Genomic DNA, 23,657 nt, shown 5'->3' on the forward strand with positions numbered 1-23,657 from the left:
CTATAGATGGCTTCATGCACCAAACCCAAGCATGCATCTAGAGAGAGCGTTGCTCAGTGGGGCTGACCTACATAAGCTACAGACCTTACAGGAAGAGGAGACTCATCCACATACACGCACTTGCACACCAGCAGAATTCCTACCATTTCCTGTTCTGAATATAGGCCATTATCAAGTACGTTTTTTTTTCTGATTGGAATTGTCACGTTCAAGTTTTTTGTCACATTTGTCCTGGTTTTTCAGACCTGCAATGCTAATCTTCATCTCACCGACGTGCCATAAAATTGTTAACCTGCTTACTGAATGACATTGAGTGACTTTGATTGCTTTGTCAGTTAATTTTCTGTCTATATTGATGTAAAATGGAAATGTGGGATAATGATTCTGGGACTACACTCTAAAAAAAAAGAAAGGTTCTTTATTTGTGTCAATGGTTCCACAAAGAACCTTTAACATTCACAGAACCTTTCCATTGCACAAAATTTTCTTTATAGTGGAAAATGTTCTTCAGATGTTCTGTACACTAAGGCCCTGTTTACATCTGTTATTAAGATGCGTTGGCGTTTTAGATAATTGGATCACAAGTAGACGAGGCAGACACATACCAGTTTACACCTGGTGTTTTAATCTGTCTCTTTTGTCCACTTTCAAACACTTCTGTCCTGATTTCTTCGAGGGGAGGTTCTATGGGTGGGTAAATGCATGAGTTTTTTCAGCTCTTTCGATCTAATGGACAAAATAAACTTGCACAATTTACATTTGAACACGCTGGGAGACCACGGAAAAACATACGGAGAGCAGCAGCTTTCATTTTTGCTCTGATAGCCGCAAGACCACACCGAACGCGGTGAGTACTTGTTAGAATTCAGGAATGACGAGAGAACATTGTACTTGGTGCATTTTTCGTCTTTAACCAAACTTGGGTCTCCAGCCAACAGAGTTTAAATCCTGTCTGGCTAGCACGCTTCCCACAATGTTTGCGCGTTATGTCAGTAGGCCGAGAGTAGGCGGTCTTTTGCGGCTGTTTGAACGCATTCGACCACATGAGCGTTTATACAACGAAAGCAATCCGGTCAAATACGTTTTCGACTACCTCTGGAAGTGGTCGTAAGTGGACAAGCTCAAAATGTTTTAAAGCTGTATTTAGCGTCATCCACTTTTGATCCGATCAACCAAAACACATCTTAACACCAGGTGTAAACAGGGCCTAAGATATAATGGTTCTTTTGAGAACTGTTCACTTAATGGATCTTATGGAATTGCTGTAAAAACCTCCATTTGGAACCTTTATTTTAATAGTGTAGCTATTCAGAGAATAGCACTGACCTGAAGTCTAGATGTAGCATTATGCATCCTCTTTGCTACAGCTGTCAGGTTTTCCTTATACCTTTGGGTAACAGCTCTGACATAAACACAGAGATTCCATCAGCGGAATATGGGAATCAGCAGGCTTCTGGATGTATCAATATGAGGCGAAAGGAACCTTTGACGGAATGAACTGTCTGGCCAGCTGTGCACTGATATTGTTTTTATAAGGTTTTGATTGAACAATCTTCAATAGTTGCACAGTTTGCCGTTGTGTCTAATGCGTCACTCAGAGAGGAAACAGGAATGGCTTGTTATCTTCATGCGCATAGTGGCAGGGGATCCGGTAATTACGTGTCACATGTTAGACCACAGCAGAGGGCACAGTACTGGAGCTTTGATCTTCACAAATTCAAACCATTTGGGAAGGCTTTGCATTTCCAAAATCCATTGGGTTTTGTTTGTTTATGTGTGCCAGCCACCGAGCCTATATGTTTAAAATGAGCACTGTAGTTATGTATGTAAATGTACATCCCATTTAATGCCACTCGATGGTTGCCATGGTTCCCGAATCTGCACAATAATTGGGTTAAGGGATGTGAGTTTGCCTTGTGTGCACTTGTCGCGGTTGAGAAGCCAAGAAGGTCTTGGATCCTGGCTTATTATCGACTTACTTGATAAAGTATTTGAAATGGCGCAGATTTCAAAGCGCACTCAAATATTGTGTGAATTATGGGAAGATATGCATATGCACACATGCAAATGTACACACACACAGGCTCATATTGCATTCCGCCAGTCTATATTAGATATTGGGGCCGCTGGGAAATATAATACACCATCTTGAGTTTTAATCATGGCTTATAAACAAGACCAAATTCAAAGCATGACAGAGTGATGGATTTCAGTTCACCACCCAAGTTCAAACCCACGCCAGCTTCGATCGAATAGGTTGAGCTCTTTAGTTTGAGGTACACTTTCAAGTGCAATTTAATGACTATTGATTTAATGAGACTGTGGATACCAGCTGCCTTGACCAGCCCCTCGGAGGCTCGACGGAATTCTTTGTTACGTATAGAGTCCTTAATTGGGTGAAAATGTCTATTCATCTTTTGCTCCGCTCTGGATGTGCAGAGGATTTAGAAATTGCTGACACATATGAAAGGATGTTTTCTTTATCAGGAAAGATTAATCAAAGCAACCGAAGCAAGAGCGATCGGCACTGGGTTTGTTAATGGCGTGAAGGAAGAGAAGAAGAACGAGAAGAAGAAAGAGGAGGTCGTCCGCAGAGAGTTAACTCACAGGGTTTGCGTTGGGTTATTTAAAGTGGAGCTTGTTTTATTTTGAATCATGGCCATATCACAACTGGTCCCTTAAAGCACATTTACAGCTCCCCCTGGGAACCAGTTTCCAACAATTTTGTAGTACTTGTGTATGAGTTGAGTTAGATATAAGAAGCTGTCAGTTTTGTCATTTTGCTAGCTCATTAGAGCACAGAGATGGGATTTAGATTTCTAATGAAGCACAAATGGTGTTGGATTTACTGTTCCACTCTGTCCATCACTGCTATATACAAGTCAGCTAACATTGGGAGATATACAGTGGGGTCCAAAAGTTCGACACCATGTTGAAAATTTGGGATTTGTTTTATTTCTTTTGGTTTTTATTAAGATTTGGATTTTTTTTTAAACAAATTAAATTTAAATCCTCTGGTTTCACAGACAAGGGTTAAGCCTAGTCCTAGTCTGAAACGTGTGTTTGAGCTTTTTTAACTGAAAGCAACTAGGATATCTAGAAATATGTCTGTGCCATTGTTTTGTCTCAAGATGTCGCCAGTAATGTTTTTTTTTCTAAGGCACGTTAATAAAAGCTATTAAATGTTGTAATTAAACTAAGGCCTAATCCTGGCTTAATCAAGCCTTATCTGTGAAACCAGACCTAAAAGATAATTGTGCACTATTTTTAGGCCAGTAATCAAATTTAGTTTTAAATATTTAATTCATTTTAATTATTTTAAATTTTATTATACTTTTTTGTTATTTCATGGAATAATGCAATAATAATAAAAATTAATCAAATTATGTAAACAATAAGTTAGTTAGTTTTCCTATGAACACTCATAGTTCCTCTTGAACACACAGTATGAAATGACATTTTTGAGTGATATTCTTTGGAAAAGTACCAAATGGCAGTGATTATCAGTAGATCCAATATATTAAAGAATCGATTACCGATTATGTATAAAGGTTTGAATATCGGTAGCAAATATCTGTCAAACATTGTTATTTATATAATATTTAATATTTATTAAAGCTGCAGTCCGTAACTTTTTTGGGTTAAAAATGATCCAAAATACATTTTTGAGCAAGTTCCTAACCAGCCAGTGTTCAAAACTATCTGCTTGCCTTAGCTCGATTCAAAACGGTAAGCTTGTAATAATGGTTTGAATTTCAGTGGTACTGGTGGATTTCTGCGGGAAATTCGAGCATGTCTTTGCGTCATTACGTCACATCTGTATTATGACACATATTGCGTGTGAGGATGTTGGACGTAGAGATTTATAGCCTTTTCTCACAGCACTTGATATAATTAAACGTATCAATTTGATGGCGGATCCAGAAAGGTTCAAACGACAATCACCAGTGACAACTGGAGATTCACCCGTTGTAAAATGCAAAAGACTGTGGACTTCGGAGTGGTTGCAGAAAAAAAGAGACTGCAACCGGTCCCATGCGAAAACAAGGATACATTCCGGAAGGGCTTTTGAAAGGTGGCATGAACCGTTTTTTGTGGGGGTTCAAAACAGACGCAGAGACGACTTTTTTTCTGCTCATGTTAAGTTGATAATTCACTAATAACTGCAATTGCAGATTTCAAACAGAGAGGGCGACAAAGAAGAAAAACTACGGACTGCAGCTTTAATATTTAGAATGATTTTTTTAATATGTTCAGTTTGGAGTTTAAGTTTTAGTCATGTTTTTGTTTTTTTAATTATTTTTTGTTATTAATTTTAGTACTTCAACTTTTTTCATCTAATATATTAATATTTTAAATAATTCAGATTTATTTGAATTAATGAAAACATTTAAAAGTTTTAGTTAACTAATCTAAACAAATTTGGGACATTCACCATGTCAACTCCTTTGTTCAAACAGTCAGATGTTCTTGTTTTCATGGATCATTCAGTTTTGCACAACTTGTGAAGTTCATGTCAGCTTGATACTGCAAATTTTGAAGTTCATGTTAATTTTACATGTCATGCAAAATTTAAGGATTTTCACTATTGGTTTCAGACTTTGGGATCTCACTGTATGTATCAACTCTATATCCATCTATATGCTGATTACATTATACCCTGACACAGATATTAATATGCAAGAATTCCTTCCTCCTTGTTTCCTCAAATATCTTTTTTCATCTCATTCCAGAAAAAGGGGGGGTGGGGGTGGGGGGGGGTGGGTAGACAGAGACAGAGTGAGAGAGGCAATTGTGAATTTCTAGTGTGAAAGGAAGGACAGCCCACATACATGGGTAACGGGAGAATTCACAACCCGACAACTTGCACTGACTAATTTAGACATCCATCCCTTGGTTGCTTAGCAACACTCGGGGGCTTAATTCCCATACAGCTGTTTTGGTTAGCCAACAAGGGTTAAAATCCCTAATCAATAACATCATCTCAAGTTAATTCAAACATCTTGATTGCGCCGTTCGGTGGGCGGTCGCCAGCGATTTTTAAAAACACTTCTGATGGTATCGCGAACCACTGATGGCCTGAACTTGAAGGATTTTGGGCAATTGTGTTTATCTCAGTACTCTGTCTCATAATAGTGGTGTTTTGAATCAAATTATCTCAGCATGGTCCTGTCAATCAGCTGATTCAACAACATACTCCAATCAGTCTTTTGCCTTGTCAACTTAGAGGAATCCAGATGGGGGAGGCTTCAACTGATAGTACAGTCAATGATTTGGTGAGGGGAAAGAGTGATGTGGAGAGAGAGGAAGGGGGGCGGGACGAAAAGGAAAGAAACGGAGCCTGAGCAAGAGAGTTAGTGTGCACGTATGTGTGTCAGCGAGAGAGAGAGAGAGAGAGTACCGAGTGATGAAAAGTGCGAGGCTTGTGCGCTCTGCCGATTCCTCTCGCAGTCACAGACGGCATGATGTGGAGCGGGCACCGTCACCACAGTGCTTGCCTTCTCCGTAACCCTATCCGTTGTGCTTCAGTGATCGAGGAACCCAGGTCCAGGAGAACCTGACCTTCTGTTTCCTTCAAGTTCCTCACGGACATTTCAAGGGAGTTATTGAGCAATAAACTCAGAGGAGATATGAAGTCTTTACTGAATGCCTTCAAGAAAGAAGGTAAGAGGTGATCTTTTGGTCGGAGGGTTTTAGAGCAGGGGTCTCCTGACCTTTGGTGACTTCTGTTCCATGGGATTCATGCTTAAAAGGTGTTTGGACTTTTCTTAGGTGAGGAAAAAGTGTGTTTGAGCTCTATTATATATAATGACAGGTTACAAAAAGGAAACCAAAGTTGAATCTCGTAAGGCCAAGAGTGAATTATTCTGAGGTGGAAAGAACATCACTGTGAGAGAGTCATTTCTGTCTTCAAGGAATTCAATCAACTTCATGCTGTGAAATTCCATGGATTTTCCTTCCTGAAGAGTTCCTCAACATGTTTGTTATACCTTTCCTACAGTTTTGTTGAGTGGAATTGGTACATTTTATAATAAGAATGCTGCAATTGGAATGTTGCCACTTTGATTTCACTTGTTTGAAGGAAATGACTGTTTCATCAACATTCCAAAACCAGCGTGTTCCGGCAGCCAATGTGCTTGTGATGTCACCGGCTTCAGTTGGTGCCAAAAAAACCCTGTTTGTTGTGCTCTGTGGGGCTGTCCATATAAACCATCTAGTTTATCAATGCTGGTTTCTTTTTATTGGCAGGTTTCCTGTGGCATCACCTGCCACATCAGCGGGGGGGCTGGGTGGATTTCTTCCCTGCTTGTGGGGGTTGGGTTTAAACATTAGTGCTGTAATGATCTCTCTATAGTAGCCTTTTAAATAATGAACGGGAGCATATGTACCTCTGAGACCATTTGTCATGAACATCATCCAATGAAAACCCTCCCAAGACAGCGAAGGTGATCTAATGCTCCAAGTTGCCATTACATCAGCACATTAAGGAACAGGGAGGACTGTGTGTTTAGCGGCGTAATTCTCCTCTATGCTTCTCCTGGGTTCTTTTTCAGAATATATTTATAGTGTTTGTCTCACCCAGCCAGTGATATCTAGTTCATGCGTGAACTGTGTCTTTCAGTGGCCTAGTGTTTCCGAGAAACAAGCTTCTTTGGATAAACGTCTTCCTGGACCACCTTTAACATGTCAGCGGATGAATAAATATAGGCATTCATCATGCATACAGTGCAAACAGAGAACTCAGAGGAATATCCTAGACCTGAAAAGGGGGTTTTGTGGAGATAAGGCTTCATCTGGCCTTCAAATTTGTGTATAACACCTTGGAACCACAGAAGTTGGTTACTGTGGGTGTACTGTATGTCTCTGGAGACATTGTGACCAGCATATTCTTGTTGTTGAAGAAACCAAAAACACGTTGTTACTCTATTAAAGGAATATTAAGCTGTAACTTTAATGTATTTGACTCATCTCTTAGTTTGAAAAAAAAAAGAGAGACCCAAACAGTAAAGCCTTTACAAGGTCAATGAGGTGATGAAGTAAAAGTTATAGCTGAAGTGTGTAGTTTTTGCACCAATAGCAACACCAAACTGAGTGTTTAGAGTTTTGAGGGGACCTACAAAAAGCTTAGTTATAGTTGTCTCTGCATATTATCCTGTTATTTCATTACATTTTATTAAAGAAATAATACTTTTATTCAACAAGCATGTATTACATTTATAGTATTGACAGTAAAGATAAAAAATAATATTACAAAAGATTTGTACTTTCAGCAAATTATGTTCTTTTGACATTTCTATTCATAAATCAAAAAAATTCACACTTTCCAGAAAAGTATCAAGCAGCACAACTGTTTTTTTTAACACTGATAATAATAATAAATAGTTGTTCATCATCAAATCAGCATATTAGAAGCATTTCTGATACCAACATTTTATATATCTGTTTACGTGGTGCAATCTTCACCCAGAGGAATACATTAGTAAATGATAAAATCCATTGACCTAGAAAAGTAAGCCTACCTCAAAAAGACTATTTTTACATATCAACAAACTAATAACCATTTTATATTGAAACATTACTGAATATATCAGTATTATTGTCCCTAATGCTTCCAGTTTGTAAATATGTATTTTGTTTACAGTTTACATTTTTGTTTACAGGATTTATTAACCTTGGATAATGTTAATGTATCAATATATTTATAGAAAAAAAACATTCTTTCATAATACAGCGAATAATGTTATTTTATGCCACTTTAAATTTTCAAATATATTCGTATATTAAGAAATGAACACTTATTAATAAATACCGGGAAAGTATTTGTTTATTGTTAGTTCAAGTTAGCTGTTGCAATAATTAAAAGTGAGCGTTTTGAACCTTATGGTAAAGTGTTAACAATTTATTGAGCACAATTAACCAGGAATATTACTTTAACTAGAATTTGACCATGTATTTAGTTGTGCAATAATGACGTGATAAAAAAATAATTTGAACACCAGCAAGTTTATTCATTATTCAATAAATGAGCATCAAACTGGGTGATTGTGAACTTGATGAGCAAACATCTTTCGGTCTATTAAGGTGACTAAGTTCTTTATATGAGTAAGAAAGCAAAGCACAATCTAGCAGCTTGTACTTGAACACTCGTTACAGTGCTCTAATTCTTGCCACTTACAATGGAATGAAGGACACCTAAAAAAGCTGAACTACTTTGATGTCGGCAGAGTACTTGAAAGTCCACTTCACACTTTAAATAAACAGTCTATTCCATTCTTTTCATTTAATCACTCTCTTTCTTTCCATCTCTCTCCCAGTGCCTTTCCGGGAGGCACCGGCAGGCACGGGTCGGAGCAGGCCGCCGCATCACCAGGGTAGGAGCACACTTGCCGCCCCACGCGTGCTGCTCCGCTCCAACAGCGACAACAACCTTAACGTCAACAAGCTACCGCTGGAACGCTCTCGCTCGCCCTCTCCTGTCGCCTCCCCCCTGCGCAGCCTCTTGCCCCGCCACCCCCAGCAGATGCAGAACAGCCCCAATGGCACGGTGAAGACCATGGCTCGGGGGGGACGCTCTGCCCGAAGCCGTTCCCCTTCCCTGGGCCGACTGGGGGAGGGAGACACCCGGAGACAGACCCCGCAGCGCCACAGCAGGTCAGTGGCCATCCCAAAAGGAAGCAATAAGGGTTCTTTTTTAGGACAACTGTCAATATGCCCATGTCTGACTGTGTGTCCACTTTTGTGTGGGTCCCTCATGTCCAGGCTTAGAGTGTGTCCCTTTCAGTGAGGACAAGGTTGTTTTTAACTATTGCCACCAGAGGCCCTATTTATGGCAAATCTGTGTTGTTTTTAAAAGTGAATGCAAATAGGTCAAGTGTTGGGAATTGGTGTATGGGAAGTGGACTGGACTGCAGAGATGCCCTCTGTCTGGATTTTTCGTAAAATGTACTTTTTTGGAGTCTTTAGGATATTAGATCGGTATTTGGTAAATAAAAAAATATTTAATTTCCTCACAATTGTGAGTTTATATCTCGCAATTCTGTAGTTTACACCTCGCAATCCAGACTTTTTTGTCGCACAAAAAAATGCAATCCTTTAATTATTTAATTCATTTCAATAAAAAGACCAATCCCCCCTCCCAAAAAAAACTTTGGTCCCCCAATGTTTAAGACATGGTTAAGTCCTTGCATGAGATGCACAATAGAGTGGTGCAGGTATGACATCAGAACCTGGAAGACTAATTCGGCGCTGGCTCCTTTGAGATTTTCCTATGGGTTTTTATAATGGGTTTTTTCGATTTATGTGTAAAATAAAGCCTGTGGTAAACATAACTTTGCGATACTTTGACGTTTTGTTCTACAACATAAATTACACACTCATAGCGAAAACACACATTTTGAAGCAGTTATGTTCATTTTTGAAATTTGAAACGTTTTTAATAAGTAACTAGATAAGACAGCTTGGGATGTGAGTGTGCGCAGCTTACGTTGTAGAACAAAACGTCAAAGTGTCATCAAATTATATTTACCACAGGCTTTATTTTACACATAAAAAAAAAAACCCATTATAAAACCCTGTAGGAAAATCTCAAAGGAACCAACGGCGAATTAGACTTCTGGGTTCTGACGTCATTCCTGCACCACTCTATTAGATGTGTATCTTTGTGTCTATCAGAGATGGAAACTCGAGTAGCGAAAACGTGCTTAACTTGTTCCAAACTTGTATGACTTTCTTTCTTGTGTGAAACACATAAGATATTCTGAAGAATGATTAAAAAAATGTAAAAAAAAACATTGGACCCCACTGACTTTAATTGTATGAACCAAAAAAAAGAGACATTTTCCAAAATACCATCTTTTGTGTTATGAATGAAAAAGAAATTCTTACAGGTTTGGAATTAGATGATGGTGATTAAATGATGAACAATTTTAATTTTGGGGTGAATTATTGCTTTAAATGTTTTAATACAGGTGTTAGATACAGTCTGCAACAAATCATATTCTGGGGATGTAGCTTAGTTTATACAACAAGAAACATAATATTGAGTGAATATTTAAAGGGTTTTGTGTGGGGTTTTTTAACAAACAGTCCTTCCCGTGGCAACTTATTGAATAATGAATAAACTATTAATTTTTAAAGTGCATTGAATTTAAGATAAAAGGATATTTCTTCTTATCTTTATGTTATTTTAAAAGTTTGAAAAGGGTAATTCTAAGAAATAATACATATTGAAAAATATTTGAAATTAATTTACTTGCACCAGTGAGTTTTTATAAAAATAAAGGGATAGTTCACGCAAAGCTATTGTGTGGCTTCAGAACAGTTGGTATGGACTATTTTATGCTGCGGTTTCAAAGTAACATAAAGAGTCCTCTTTGAACCTTGGAAGCTTCAGTTCCTATTTAATGTAATTGTAAGAAAAAGAGCAACTGAGACATTCTTCAAAATTTCTCCTAGTTTGTTTCACAAAAGAAAAAGTCACACAGGTTTGGAACTAAACGGTGTTCAATAAATTATGCCAATTGCAGCATATAGTAAACTATTACTGTACGTTTACAGTAAGCTTGTGACAAAAGACTAGACTTTATCTGGCACATCTGTGTGCAACGGTGAAACCAGTGAGATTTGCTTATGGCCTTGAAAAGAAAATAATACAAATATGACAAATATTTGAAGATCTGTCTGTAAAATATCCCGATCAGCCAAGGTTTGGTTGCTTTTCCAATGTGTCCTGCACCTGACAATGCACCTGATCCAGGATGGGATTGGACAGGCGCCCAGGTTGTTGTTTTTTTTAGCTTTGTGACTTTGGGTACAGCAGCGCATAATACAAAAATGCAATATGGAGACTTGGCAAACAATAAGGCCACAGAGATAGGCGAGAATCTGCTCGGAAAGATAGAGAGCATGTGTGTGTGTGGCCATGCATATATATATATATATATATATATTCCCTGTGAGTGAATGCTTGCGTGGGTGCTCGTCGTGTAGTGAAAGTTCAGCATGCATGTGTATATGTGTGTGTGCGCTTGTGTGCGTCTGCTCGCATGCATGTGTGTCGGTGGGTGTGCGAATCTTGTCACTCAACAGGGGTTCTAGCGCGAGAGCAGGCTCTGTACAGTAAGTGGGCCAGGCCAATTACTCACTTCCACTGCAAAAAACTCTAATTAGATGTCATTTTAAAAAGGAAGAATTAACTCCTCTGGTATTTGACCCTGTTCTCCTCTCGTTTCTCACGCTCCAGCCTATATAGATCCGTTTGTTGTGCTAGACGTGTTTTACGATGGCATTTACGAATAAAAAATGCACAACAACCGAAAACAAAGACTAAACAGCTGGTCTTTCGGATCCAAACCCAGGGACTTGGATTCCAGTGCCAGTGTCAAACCCGTGGAAATATCATTGGCTCTCGTGCCTGCATGTGCTGCTCAAATGGAACGCCATCCCTTAGTTACAGCAGCAGTTGCTATGGCTATGTCCGTATGGTGTGTGTACATGTGTGAGCGTGTCACTTTCAGTCTGTGTCTATGTGTCTTCTATGTGGCTTCTACTCCATGGTGTATTAGATAATGTGGCTGCTCTTCAGAGGCTCAGAATGGAACCGAAGCAGATGTAGTCAGTTGTAGCGTCATATTGCCATTTGTCAACCGCTATAAACAAGGGAAATACGCTCCGTCTCGTGCCAGTAAAGGTCATGTTGTAGATACAACATGCTGCTTGTTCAGAGTTATATATATATATATGTGTGTGTGTATATAGTAAATTTAAATATTTCAATGATTATGTATGTGTGTATGTATACACACACACACACACACACATATGTATATATATATATATATATATATATATATATATATATATATATATATATATATATGTCTATATATATGTCTATATATTAGGGGTGTAACGGTTCTTGGTAAATCAAACTGTACCGTTGTCCACCCTTGGTTTGGCACGCACTTGCACTGCAGTTTCATCTTAATTCTGAGGATGCATCTATAATATAGTTTGTTGAAAGCAACAATGCGTAAAACAGACAGACAGAGTTCGGCTGATGTATGTTTCTGTTGATGGATCTGCATTCTGGCTTCCCAGTTACAACAGCGATGATCAAAAAACAAAAAACTTTGTTCAGTGCGAGTGCCGAATGCTGTAATATGACCAGTCATATACACCGTCATCACCCGGGTGTTGATAGCACGCAAGTGCAGGTGAGACCTGAAAAGTTAAACTAAACTCATTTAAGCCTTACCAATTTGAACATTCAAACGCAAGAAGACACGAAAGAGAACTCGGGCACGCTGTAAGAAGACGCTCCGACACTGAAAGCCGCGTCACAGAAAGCACACAAATATTGAGTTCTCAAGTCAAGTCTTGCACTTGAACGGTCAAATTCACACAAAATGTCAACATGCCCGTCTTGGCAAGTATCCTAGCAAACATAGTAGGTTATGTCTTACTTGTATGTAAACAGTTGAGAAAAACAACACATGTGGTCAGTATCAGTCTACTGGATCCGTGCATTTTGTCTTAAAGGGACAGCAGCCTAATATTTCTGCTGTCTGTGTTTTTATTGTTAATCAAACAAAAATCATTCTCTCTGCTCTTGATTGAATAGCTTTTGTAACTTTAATAAAGATTAATCTTTATTTAATTTATACAGTGAAGATTATATGCAATTTTATTTTATGCAATTATTTTATGCAATTATATGCAATTTTATTTTAAATGTAATTACTTTTGAAACTACTGTTAGATACCTGAAAAGCACTGTTTATGTTATTTGTATCTTTGCTCCATTGTATTTATTTGTGCTGTTGCTTGTAGTTTGATTATTTGTATGTATGTATATATATATATATATATATTCATTTAATATTTTCACATTAAAAGTATTATATAATTAATTTTATGAATGGATGAATAGCTAGATAGATGTTATATATTAATATTAATGTATTATGTATTCTACCAGCGGGGCAATGATTGTCAATTGTATTAATTATTAAAATTGTTAATTACATTAAGAAGATGTAATTATTAAACAGGCTATTATGGATTAGCTACTGTGTATTACATAAATTGTTTTGTTTTTTGTCCAAAAAAACATATTTTAGCTAAGCATAATGGATTTCACATCAGCAATTTTTACTCAAGAAGTTTTAAAAATTGGTATTTTAAAGTACCTTTTTTGCAAATAATTTCTTTTCATTCTTTGTCATTAAAAGTAGAACAACTCATAAAGTCTTGGCGTAAGGTCTCGGACAAGTTGAATAACACTATTGTTGAATATGCATCCTGTAGCTTGAACCCTATAGTCTGGAACATACTAATCAAATAAACAATACTCACAGCCAGACCCCGGTAAAATTACCAGTGTTTAATGAACTCCTACAGAGTTAAATGAAGCCCGATTTAGCTTAAACTAAGTTGAACTCTATAGCTGTCAATATAAACATGATTTGCTATGTGCTAGCCAAGTGTTTGCCATAGCAGCTATTCTGCGTCTGTGGTCATATTTTGATTGCTGTGTCAAAATCTGAGGTGTGATGTTGAGACCTTATTTCCTTCAAGCTTGATTAAAAATAGACCTGTGGATGTGAATATATGTGCAGCGCTTGAACCGATTTCTAACACTTACTGGCCTTGTTTCCTTCCTCCCTGTTTTGCATAAATACCTCAGCCCACATTAACTCTTTTTTTCTTTTTTTCTCCAAAAATAAGATGCGAAGCGCAGCTTATGTAATTGTCTTTGGATGAAGCTGGATAAGAAAGCTTTGCTGCTCGCTTGACAGCTAGTTGCATTGGCAGACCGGTTGGCTTCCATAGGCGGTGCTCTAAATGAGTAAGCCAGTCATTTATGGTTTGCTGAAATATGCTTGTTTTTCTTCCAGCTGGTATAGATTCTGTGCGTGAGGCCATTTGAAAGTTGATTATTAGATATCGGCAAGCAATTGACGCAAATTAGGATTTCCGTTGCTGAGTGTTTTGCACTTATTCATGTAACTACAGTTGGTGGCAAGGAGGGATAGTGATAGTGCTGGTATTTTTGATGCTTAAAAGATAGTTGGGGTCATTTTTGTGATTTTCAGCACTTGAATCTGATTGGCTGAACAGATTTGCAGCTGGGAGTAAATTTTGTGGTGCCATGCACCCTATTTAGTTTGCTCTTAAAATGTGGCACAGTGTGCTTTTTGCATCATATTTCATGTTTTTTTCTTTCTCACAGGTGTTGCAGGTTGTTTCTACCACTTTTTGGTACTCTCCATTTATCATTTCATTTTAAAATAATAAACCAGGTGTATCTGTTTAGAGCTGTTTAGCTTGTGAACACTTTTTTGGGTTCCAAAAAAAATCATATCACATCTGTATCATCTTCGTCAAGCTTTCTTATGTAAGAAGGCTGATTTAGGTGTGTTGACTTTGGGCACTGACATTGAGAGGGTCTCAGTGGAGGCTTAAAAAAGCAGGAGGCACATAGAGGGCATATGTAGGTGCAATGTCCCAATTTCATCTGCTCCTATATGCTGAAGCCGCCAGATGCCACTGGGACTTTGAGAGGTTGATAGGTAGGGCATGTCATATGTGGACATGAAGTTGCTTGTATGACACCATATGATTTTTATACATACAGGATGGATAGCTATGTTTCATGATACCAGAATTCAGGTTTGTGAATAGACTAAATATATTTATACTTGTGTCCAGTTTTAGGGTCTTTTTACCCTCTGTATGTTAAAATAATTTTATTTATAAAAACAATTTGAAATTGACTTGAAATCAGCCATCCTCTGGCCTCCTTGTGAAGCCAGGCCTGCATTTATAAGTTAAAGTGAAAGCATGGAAAAGAACAATATGTGCATCCAAGATTATGCATGTCATCATCATCGAAAACTAGATGTTCTTGTGCAGTGAGAGTTACAATGTTATTTTTAGTTCCATCGCTCTCTCATTAACACCTTCATTAACAACATCGTCAGGACTGTTTTTGTCGAGTCTTTAATGTCAGCACTTTTCTGGAGAACAAGTTTTTTTTTTTTTGGATGGGAGCCGTCTGCTCCTTCTGAGCGGATAGAGTCATCTCAGGACAGGGCTCAGCTGCGTTTAGAGGTAATGTTTCCTGTGAGCCGTCACTGGATAAGTTAATGATTCAGCCTGGCCCAGGGCAAGAATAAAAATCTCTGCTTGTTGGAGACATGTCTAGGAGAACCTATTTATGATGTCTATCCAGCAGAGGGAGCCCTTATACTTTTTATAGCTGTGTACTAGCATCCTAGTGCGCCTCGATGCTTACCACAGACATTGCTAGACCCTGTTTAGGGGTCTTCATCCTCCACGTCTTCATCTCTTAAAATCAGCTATTAAACTGTCATGCCCTTAGAAATGTATTATCTCTCTTCATGTATGTTGTAGTAAAGCATCTTAGATTACTTATTATTGCCATAATTACTGTAACTTTAGCGCTAGATTTCTTTTTTAAATGTTCATTTTAATATTTATCTATATATATATATATATATATATATATATATATCATTTATAATAATATTCAGATAATGTTGCTTGTATTCCCAGTCCCCGTGCCAATAGGGATGGCTTTTCCGGCATGGACACCCCAGGGTCCAAACGTAAGCTGTACAGTGCTGTACCAGGAAGACATTATGTGGTGGTCAAAACTTACCAACCACAGGCTGAGGGCGAAATAGCTTTGTACAAGAACGACAGGGTTAAAGGTAAATGTCTCTCTAAAATTGCATGTCAGTTAAACTTTGCTCAATTAAACCATATGTTATTGACAGTAAATATGCACAATTTTTTAAGAGTGTGTGCACAAAATGAAGGGAAAAGCTGGTTTGTAACAGGGAGTGCAGTTTCTCCTGCCATATGGAGAACAAGAAGTCACAGATTCTGCCCTTCGGCACCAGGCGATGCCTGGCCGCAGCTAGCAACGCCTCACAAACAGAAAAAGATGAACTAGAGAGATTTCAGTGGATAAAAGTAAAGACGTCACTGGATAAATTCATCATAGGCCTAATATATTAAATTGGCATGTGTATTTACACATCGGTACTGAAGTGGTTATAATGTCAGTCGGAGAATGAGCAAAATAATCTTGAATAGTAAAAGAGCTGCATGTATTAGTCATTTTTCCTGGTGTCATATTTAGGACTGCACAATATATGCAGTATGTAAATAGTGTGAACGGTGTTTTATATATATTTTTTATTGACTTTTTCTATAGTTCTCAGTATTGGAGAAGGAGGATTCTGGGAAGGCAGTGCCCGAGGGAATGTAGGCTGGTTCCCAGCAGAATGTGTGGAAGAGATCCCAAGCAAACCCAACGAGGACAGGCCATGTGAGTGTGTACACACAAATAAACACCGGGGTCCGGCACACACATTCAACATGTTCTCATTCACTGACATTGCAACTTAAAGGAATATTACACCCAAAACTGACACTTCTGTCATCATTTAAGGGCCGTTTACACAACACTGTTTTCAACTCAAAATGCGCAAACATTTGAAAACGGGATTCAAAGTGCAAGTTTTTAAAGATAACATTGTTAATGTCTCTGTGTATTTAAAAACACAAATTCGTGAAAACGGTGACGTAATGCGCATGTGTATTACGCGTTCGGTCTGTGTGACATCGCCAACTACTGGCCTGGCATGAATAATATAGCATCCTTAGTCGTTTTGGTGGATCCGTGTGAACGGGGATCGTTTTGACTACGTTGTGGTCTGTACGCGAAAAATGCAAAGGAAAAACTTTTCCGTTTTTAGTACATTGTTGTTGTGTAAACATATTTTATGAAAAATAATTGTCATGTTTACACTGCCCCAACAGACACTGACAAACACGTTCAGTCGGGTGAAAACCAACCCCAACTAATAGTTTTTAATAGTTTTAGTTTTATTTAACAATAACAACACTTTTCATAACCCATGCGACTTTCTTTCTTTAGTGGAAAACCGAATCACACTGTTCAACAAACAGTTTACACTGCTCTGTTTCATACAACGAAAGTAGTCCATACCGCTTGTGCACTATATTCAAGATCTCCTAAAGCAGTACAATATTTTCGTATACAAAAGAAATGAGAGAACCAATGGTGGCATCAGTGACGTCAAACTTTGCATGAAGTGTTTTCGCACAGCATATATTTCAATACCTCAGAGCTGAAATAGAGGTTAATAATCTGTGATTGATTCAATTTTTGGTCTTTTCAGAAATTCTTATGGCTTCGATTTGGCTTCACATAAATCAAATGGACTACTTTATGATACTTTTACTGTCTTTTTCTAATTTTTGGAGCTTGACAGCCCCTCATCACCATTTACTTTCATTGTATGAAAAGAAGCAGAATGAACATTCTGCTAAACTACTTATTTTGTGTTCTACTGAAAAAAGAAATTCATATGCATTTAGAACAACATGAAGGTGAGTAAATGATGATAGAATCTTCATTTTGGGTGAACTATCACAAATAAAGTGTAAGCTTCAGATTACATGATTGTTTGTTTCTCCACATATTACACAGTGAGGGGAAAACAACTTTCCCCTTCCTCTTATTGTCTTTTTTTACTCTATTCTTCTCCAGTGCTCTGATAACCCACAGAATATGTGAGAAGCCTTGCGGCGATAGCAGGCTGTTAATTCAGTTAGTGTTCATTTGCAACTAGGCCACAAAGCGTGTCCACCTCTCAGATCAAATGCTCAAGTTCATCCGTCAACCATAGCTGTGAATGAGCACCTAAAAATTGTGCATTATATCTAAATTGGACAGAGCGCAGAAATGCTATTCACAGCAATCATAGCACTACTCTAGTCCAAATGTTTGATAAATTAAGATGATATTTTTTGTTGTGAGTACAATCATTGGCTGTTGTGTAGCTGTGGTGTGCGCACTCAACATTCACTGTGCAAATTGGCAGAAGGGGCCAGGGGCAACATTCTGTTGAGAGTTGTTATTTTGGGCCAAATGAATGCCTTCCACATCAGTGCAGCTACTGTGCGTTTTTCAGCCCTGTATGTGTGTGTGGTGCAAGTGTCATAGAGGCGTTTAGATGTTTTCTTCATTGAAACCCATCCGAACCTTTACAGTGCACGCATAATTATTATGCAAGTCTGATCATATTTTTTTTTCTTGCGTATTACCAATTCCAAACCACATCAGTCTTAAAGTCCCCCTGTAGTCAATAATTTTATCACTTAAAACTCATCTTTGATCAGAAAAATTACACATTTAAACGTTTCTTCTTGCCTTAAAATAGCTTGAATGTCTCTACACCCTTTTCTCATTTAGTATACGTGGTTATATGAATATGTAAATTATCCCAGCCTCCACTCACTCACACCAGCTCAGAGAACCACTCGTTGATGATCACACTTTGACCTGATTGGCTACAAGTTTGTGACGTCAGAAACACCAGCGGTTTTAAATGTTTTTGAGACTGTCTTTGATTCACTGCATTTTTAAGGAGAAATACTCAGCCATGGTGTTGACTTATGAATTTGTACATGGTTTGTCTTAAAGCATATTTTTTAAAAAAACAGACATATAAACAACATTAAAACTTGATTTTCACCACAAGGAGTCTTTAATAACTACTATTAATTTTGTACATAATCATTTATAAGTGATATATAATACTATACTATATATATAAGACTGCAATTCTATAGAAATTTCTCAATGGAGGCATGATCATTGGACAATAAATGCTCAGGTAGAGAAGAAAAGATATTAACTGCAAAAGTTTTCAAATATTAAAGTGAAGAATTCTGTGTTAGACCAAGAATTAAACCACAGTGTCGCAAAGTCTCCAGTGCCACCATTTTCCAGAACTGTCTGCAGCCAAGAGTCTCCAGAAGTACAAGGTGTCTGGTTCTCAGAGACTTTGCTAAGGTAAAAAATATTGAAACATGACCCCCTCTTAATAAGAATCACATTGATGTGGTTTGGACTTAGTAAACTGTGCTAGAAATATAATCAGAAGAATATTGGCTTGCATAATAATTATGCATGCACTGTATAACACTAACAGTAAAAGGCTTTGCATTGCATCGCACTTGACATAATTACACACAACGTAATTATCCGAATCCTGTTGTTAATCTACAGTCACACTTTAGTCTAAAATCTCAATAATAATTCTCTGCTGTGGTCCAGATTGTTGGCTATGACCATGTACAGTAAGACAGCTATTGGCAGCTACATGAAACAAATGGAGAGCTGTTCACGACAGCATGTGGTGAGCAGAATGGAGGTATGGTGAACGACAGCTGTCATTGGCCAAGAGGCTTTGGCCCATGTGACTTGGGGAGAGAGTCTGGCTGACTCAGCTCTCAGACTGTAAGATCTAAGTTCACCCGTCATCTGATGGAACATGACATTTGCCTTGAAGTTGTCCTGCTGTAAGTTCTTCTGCATCTGGCTAACTGTTTTTGTTTTTAACATCATAAAATGACACAAATCACCATTAAAACATATGAAACGTATGTTTCAATAATTCTTGCATAGTTGATGAGTAAATTGGTTCAATGGCAATAAGAACGTCTACGATAAAGTCTAGTTTTAAAGTCTGTGCAAAAACATTTTTTTGCTTTTTACCATTTTCAAGAAAGCTTTCAATTTAATGCATCTAATAATGTCATGTGGTGTCACCATCAAGTAAAATTCTATAATTATTAAAAGGTTAAAGTTTTAAAATATATCGTCCAAGGTAAGATGCAATTCATTAATAATTAATTCTTAAATATTATGTTTTTGTGAGGTTGTAACATGACATTGTAGAATGTCCCAACTTATCTTATATTTTAATAAACTTGTTGACCTTTACAAACAGTTATAAGGGTCTGCAGGGGTCCTTGCTATGATATCATTTACTTTTATTTTTTATTTTTTGCCCCTTGTCTCTGTATATTGGTTGCATCACATGCCTTTGTTGGTCATACATTAAAAACATGCTCATCATTAAAAGAAAACATTTTCATCTTAGAGGAGGTGTGTTTAAGCTATTGTATGTGTGAATTGCATTTATATATATATTTGAATAAAATAAGAGATGAAAAAATGCATGTCACACCATTGACCCAAATACGTTTTTCTGTTGCGAAACTGGGTCTTTTGCCTGTATCATTTTATTCCTCATGCTATGGCCAATAATTCAGTTGTTGCAACACATTTGATCAATTCGCACACATTTTAGCAGTAATCTGATGTGAAAATGCTTGCTATCTTTAGTGTAAGTGTCATCTGAGGCGTTTTGAACCTCATCCATGTTTGCTAGTGTTGCAAAAGGAGCAGGATGGCAGTGCGAAAAGGTGAGAAATGCTCCGTTGTGATGGGAGGCGTTTGGTAGCCTTGAAATCCATGGCTACTACAATGCATGCTATGAGTGAAGAGCTCACTTAGAGTTGCAAGAAAAGCTTATTTCTTACATCGATTTACGGAATAGTCATTCAGTTCCTATGGCGATGCTCTCTGTTTTATTTTATTCACATCTTTTAAAGAATGTTGCCCAAAACTCTCTTATTTTTAGGCAAAATCCAACATTTAGCTAAAATGCATCACATACCCATCCATACGCTGCTGGATAGCCTTGAAAGTTGACGATCTAGTGCAGTGTTCAAAATCGGATATGGTTAAATCCAGCATCGGCTGGTTAGCAACCGCACAAGTATTCTGCTGAAGTCTCTTGAACCTTTCCGAGCAACACTCATGCACATTCCTGATTGATATATTTCCATGGAAACATGCTCTACACTGTACAAACCCTGTTGCTAAGGAGTGGGCCTTGGTAAGATTTTTTTCTCATTTTGTGGCATCTTTTTTTTCCTCTCTCATACACTCTCTCTCCCTCTCACGGCACTGAGAACAGAGCTTACATACCATCTTTTCCAATGCCACGATTCTCTTCTCCATGTGTGTGGTGCTGATGGTCAGCTCTCACCCGAGCATTCGAGGAGACGCGGGAGTTTTTGGAGATGGGAAGTTAGGCATCAGGGCCTGTGGGATTGAGAAAAGTGGTATTCCCCCCTCAGGCAAGGAGAATTGAGTGTTTCTCGGATTGACTGTAAAGGGGTTGAACTAAAGGGGACCAATGGACGAAACTAGCAGATCCAGGAAGAAGGTTCATTTTGGAGGTATGTTGATTTGAGGATGTGGCAAACTCAGGAGGTTTGTGATGAATTACGGATTTGCTCGACTAATAATTGTATGTTTTGCTCTGCGCTGATGTTTGCATTGTGGACAGTTGTGTAGGAATAAGTCGTAGTCTGTGGTCAATCAAATTTCAGTTGCAGTTGTTTGTGGTTTTTGCAGCACAAATGAGTTTTTTTCTGAAACACTTTTTGTTTTTAGTCTTTTCAGTTGCGTTTTAAGATAATTGTGCATGCCAATGACTTGTATTGACGCTTTGTGTGTGTTTCAGAGGCACTGAACAGTTATTGTTGCAAACAAATTGTATAAAATGACTATCCAAAAGGTAATTTTATGACCTAATTCAGTTCTCAAACATTTTTTAGCTTTGTCAAAGACAACAAATCAGGTAAACTTGTTTTCTTCGTCGGACTCTGAGTGAGAAACTGTGGTCAAGTTGTAGTTTTAAAACTTCAGAGTGACAGTCAGAATATTACAGCTATTACTTTTTTCCAGTGGTGTGCTTCACGCTGCTGTGAAAGTTTTGCATCCTTCAAGTCTTACTTGCTTACTATCTTTATGAATTTTATCAAGTAAGCCACACAGCAAGTTACCCCTGGTGATTTGAAATCCGGTGTTGTAGCAACTGTCATCGCTGCTCGCCCTCACGTCAAATAGACTTTTTTTCCTCACTCTGTCCACTGAGGAACAACACTCATGTCAAGTACGTGTGGCTCTGTGTGTACATGCCAGAACTCTTTTTGTTGGAAAGACGACATAGCTGCTAAAGGAGAAACTGACAGGGTGTTCCATTAAGATGTGAGAAAGAGAACGAAAAAGAGATGGCACTTAACACAGTGGACATTTTATTCATCCTAATAATTATAACGTCAGTATCGCTTTGGTATTAAATTCCTCTGCTCAGTTACAGTATATGCATGTAAAATCAGGTATTGCTCAACTGCACAATGCACAATCTGACAAAACACATCTATAAATGGTAATGTCAAGGCTCAGAGTGTGATGATTCACTTGCACACTCAAATGATTCAGTTTTGGTTTATTAATTTCACGGGATGCATCATAGCACGTCCAGTCTGACCTCATTAGTATTTGATTCGTTTTTATATAAATGGCAAAAATGAAAGCAAAATATAAGTTGTAGAGTGCCAAAAGCTTACTTTTCAGAAATTGCCATGATTCATATTTAAAGCTGCATTTTAATGCTGTGAGTTTTTTTTCCTTTGGTAATGAACATATGAATTTTAACCTCTCTATATGGACACATTTTTATGAAATGTTTTGATTAACCAAAATATTCATAAAACTGCATTTTTATATATTTGAAAAATCTGACATATGGGAAGGACATCTTACATTAGCAGTCACAGGATAGAGCGGATCTCTCTGAAGAATTGTGCTGAATCTAAACCTCCTTTTGTTTGAACATCAAAACGTTTCAGCTCAACAAAGAATTGAGCGTCTGTAACTTTAACAGCTAACCAGTGAGTAGGTTGGAAGGGGAAAGTGTTGAATCCCACGCAGCCTCCTGACTACTGATATCATCGTGTATCAACAGAACCGCAGAGGACAATACAAATGGTGCAGTTTTCTGAAGCTGCAGCCTGCAGAACAAACTCCTTGAGAATCTCATTAATGGATGAATATGTGTGTACAGTTGCTCAGGATCTTTATTATCATCATTTGTGCCCCCTTTAACGTCTGTACTTTCTCCCTAGATACAATCTTTTTTAAGTGCACTTTTGGGGCCGTGCTTAACGTCAAGGTGATTTGATTGGATTTGGATATTAATCGACTCTTTGTGTTTGATCCATTTGTACGAGTCCTCTGCGGACAGTTGTTTTAATGTCGTACAAACATGATGCCATAATGCCGCGTAGACATTTAATCTTTGCGACATAAAAAAATTATCTTCATTAGCTTTGTTGGCTCTTATCCTGGTTCCTTTCATAAAACACAGTCAATATTTGGCCTATGAGCTCTCTCGGAGGACTAGTCTAGTTTGGCTCCATTATGGGCCAAATGGTCCCTGTCTTCCAAAGGGCTTTTTATTGGTTGCAATTAAATGTGTAATGTGGTATAGTTAGTTTAGTGCAGATTTTGAATTCACTGTTATAATTTGTGGATTCATTGTGAGCTCATGGCGTGTGATCAATAAATTAGATGTTTTTTTGTTTTTTTTAACGTCATGCTGGTATTTATTTTCAGTGACTATCTGTATGTCAAGGTGAAAAGGTAAGCACCTTTTGTGATTTATTTCATTATTTTCTAGAGCACAGTTGGTACCGTCGCATTGGCTAAACGACTAAATGTTTAAAAAATGGCACCTGGGTCTGTGTGACATATGGCACATAGTAAGGCCAATTTGTGACTAGACGGCTTTTTCAGTGCAATTATGTAACCAAACCTTTACACTGAACATTTTCACTTTATCACATCTGCTGTACTTCTCAAAAATGCTGGTGCTTATTTTGATTCTTTTTGC

The 23,657-nt window shown here is 37.8% G+C and overlaps 1 protein-coding gene across 5 annotated transcripts in view; it reads left to right on the top strand.

The window, feature by feature from the left end:
* Positions 1 to 23,657, top strand: part of shank2b (SH3 and multiple ankyrin repeat domains 2b) — a 127,519-nt gene that overhangs the window by 66,375 nt on the left and 37,487 nt on the right. For all 5 annotated transcript variants that reach the window (XM_077210522.1, XM_077210523.1, XM_077210524.1 and 2 more), the window contains 3 exons: positions 8,316 to 8,652; positions 15,580 to 15,737; positions 16,247 to 16,360. In XM_077210522.1, the coding sequence (XP_077066637.1) occupies positions 8,316 to 8,652; positions 15,580 to 15,737; positions 16,247 to 16,360 (609 nt within the window). The remainder of the gene's footprint in view (positions 1 to 8,315; positions 8,653 to 15,579; positions 15,738 to 16,246; positions 16,361 to 23,657) is intronic.

The sequence above is a fragment of the Siphateles boraxobius genome, unplaced genomic scaffold (genome assembly GCF_051911475.1).
Source record: "Siphateles boraxobius isolate OS27281-9 unplaced genomic scaffold, OSU_SipBor_1 65, whole genome shotgun sequence".
NCBI lineage: Eukaryota > Metazoa > Chordata > Actinopteri > Cypriniformes > Leuciscidae > Siphateles > Siphateles boraxobius.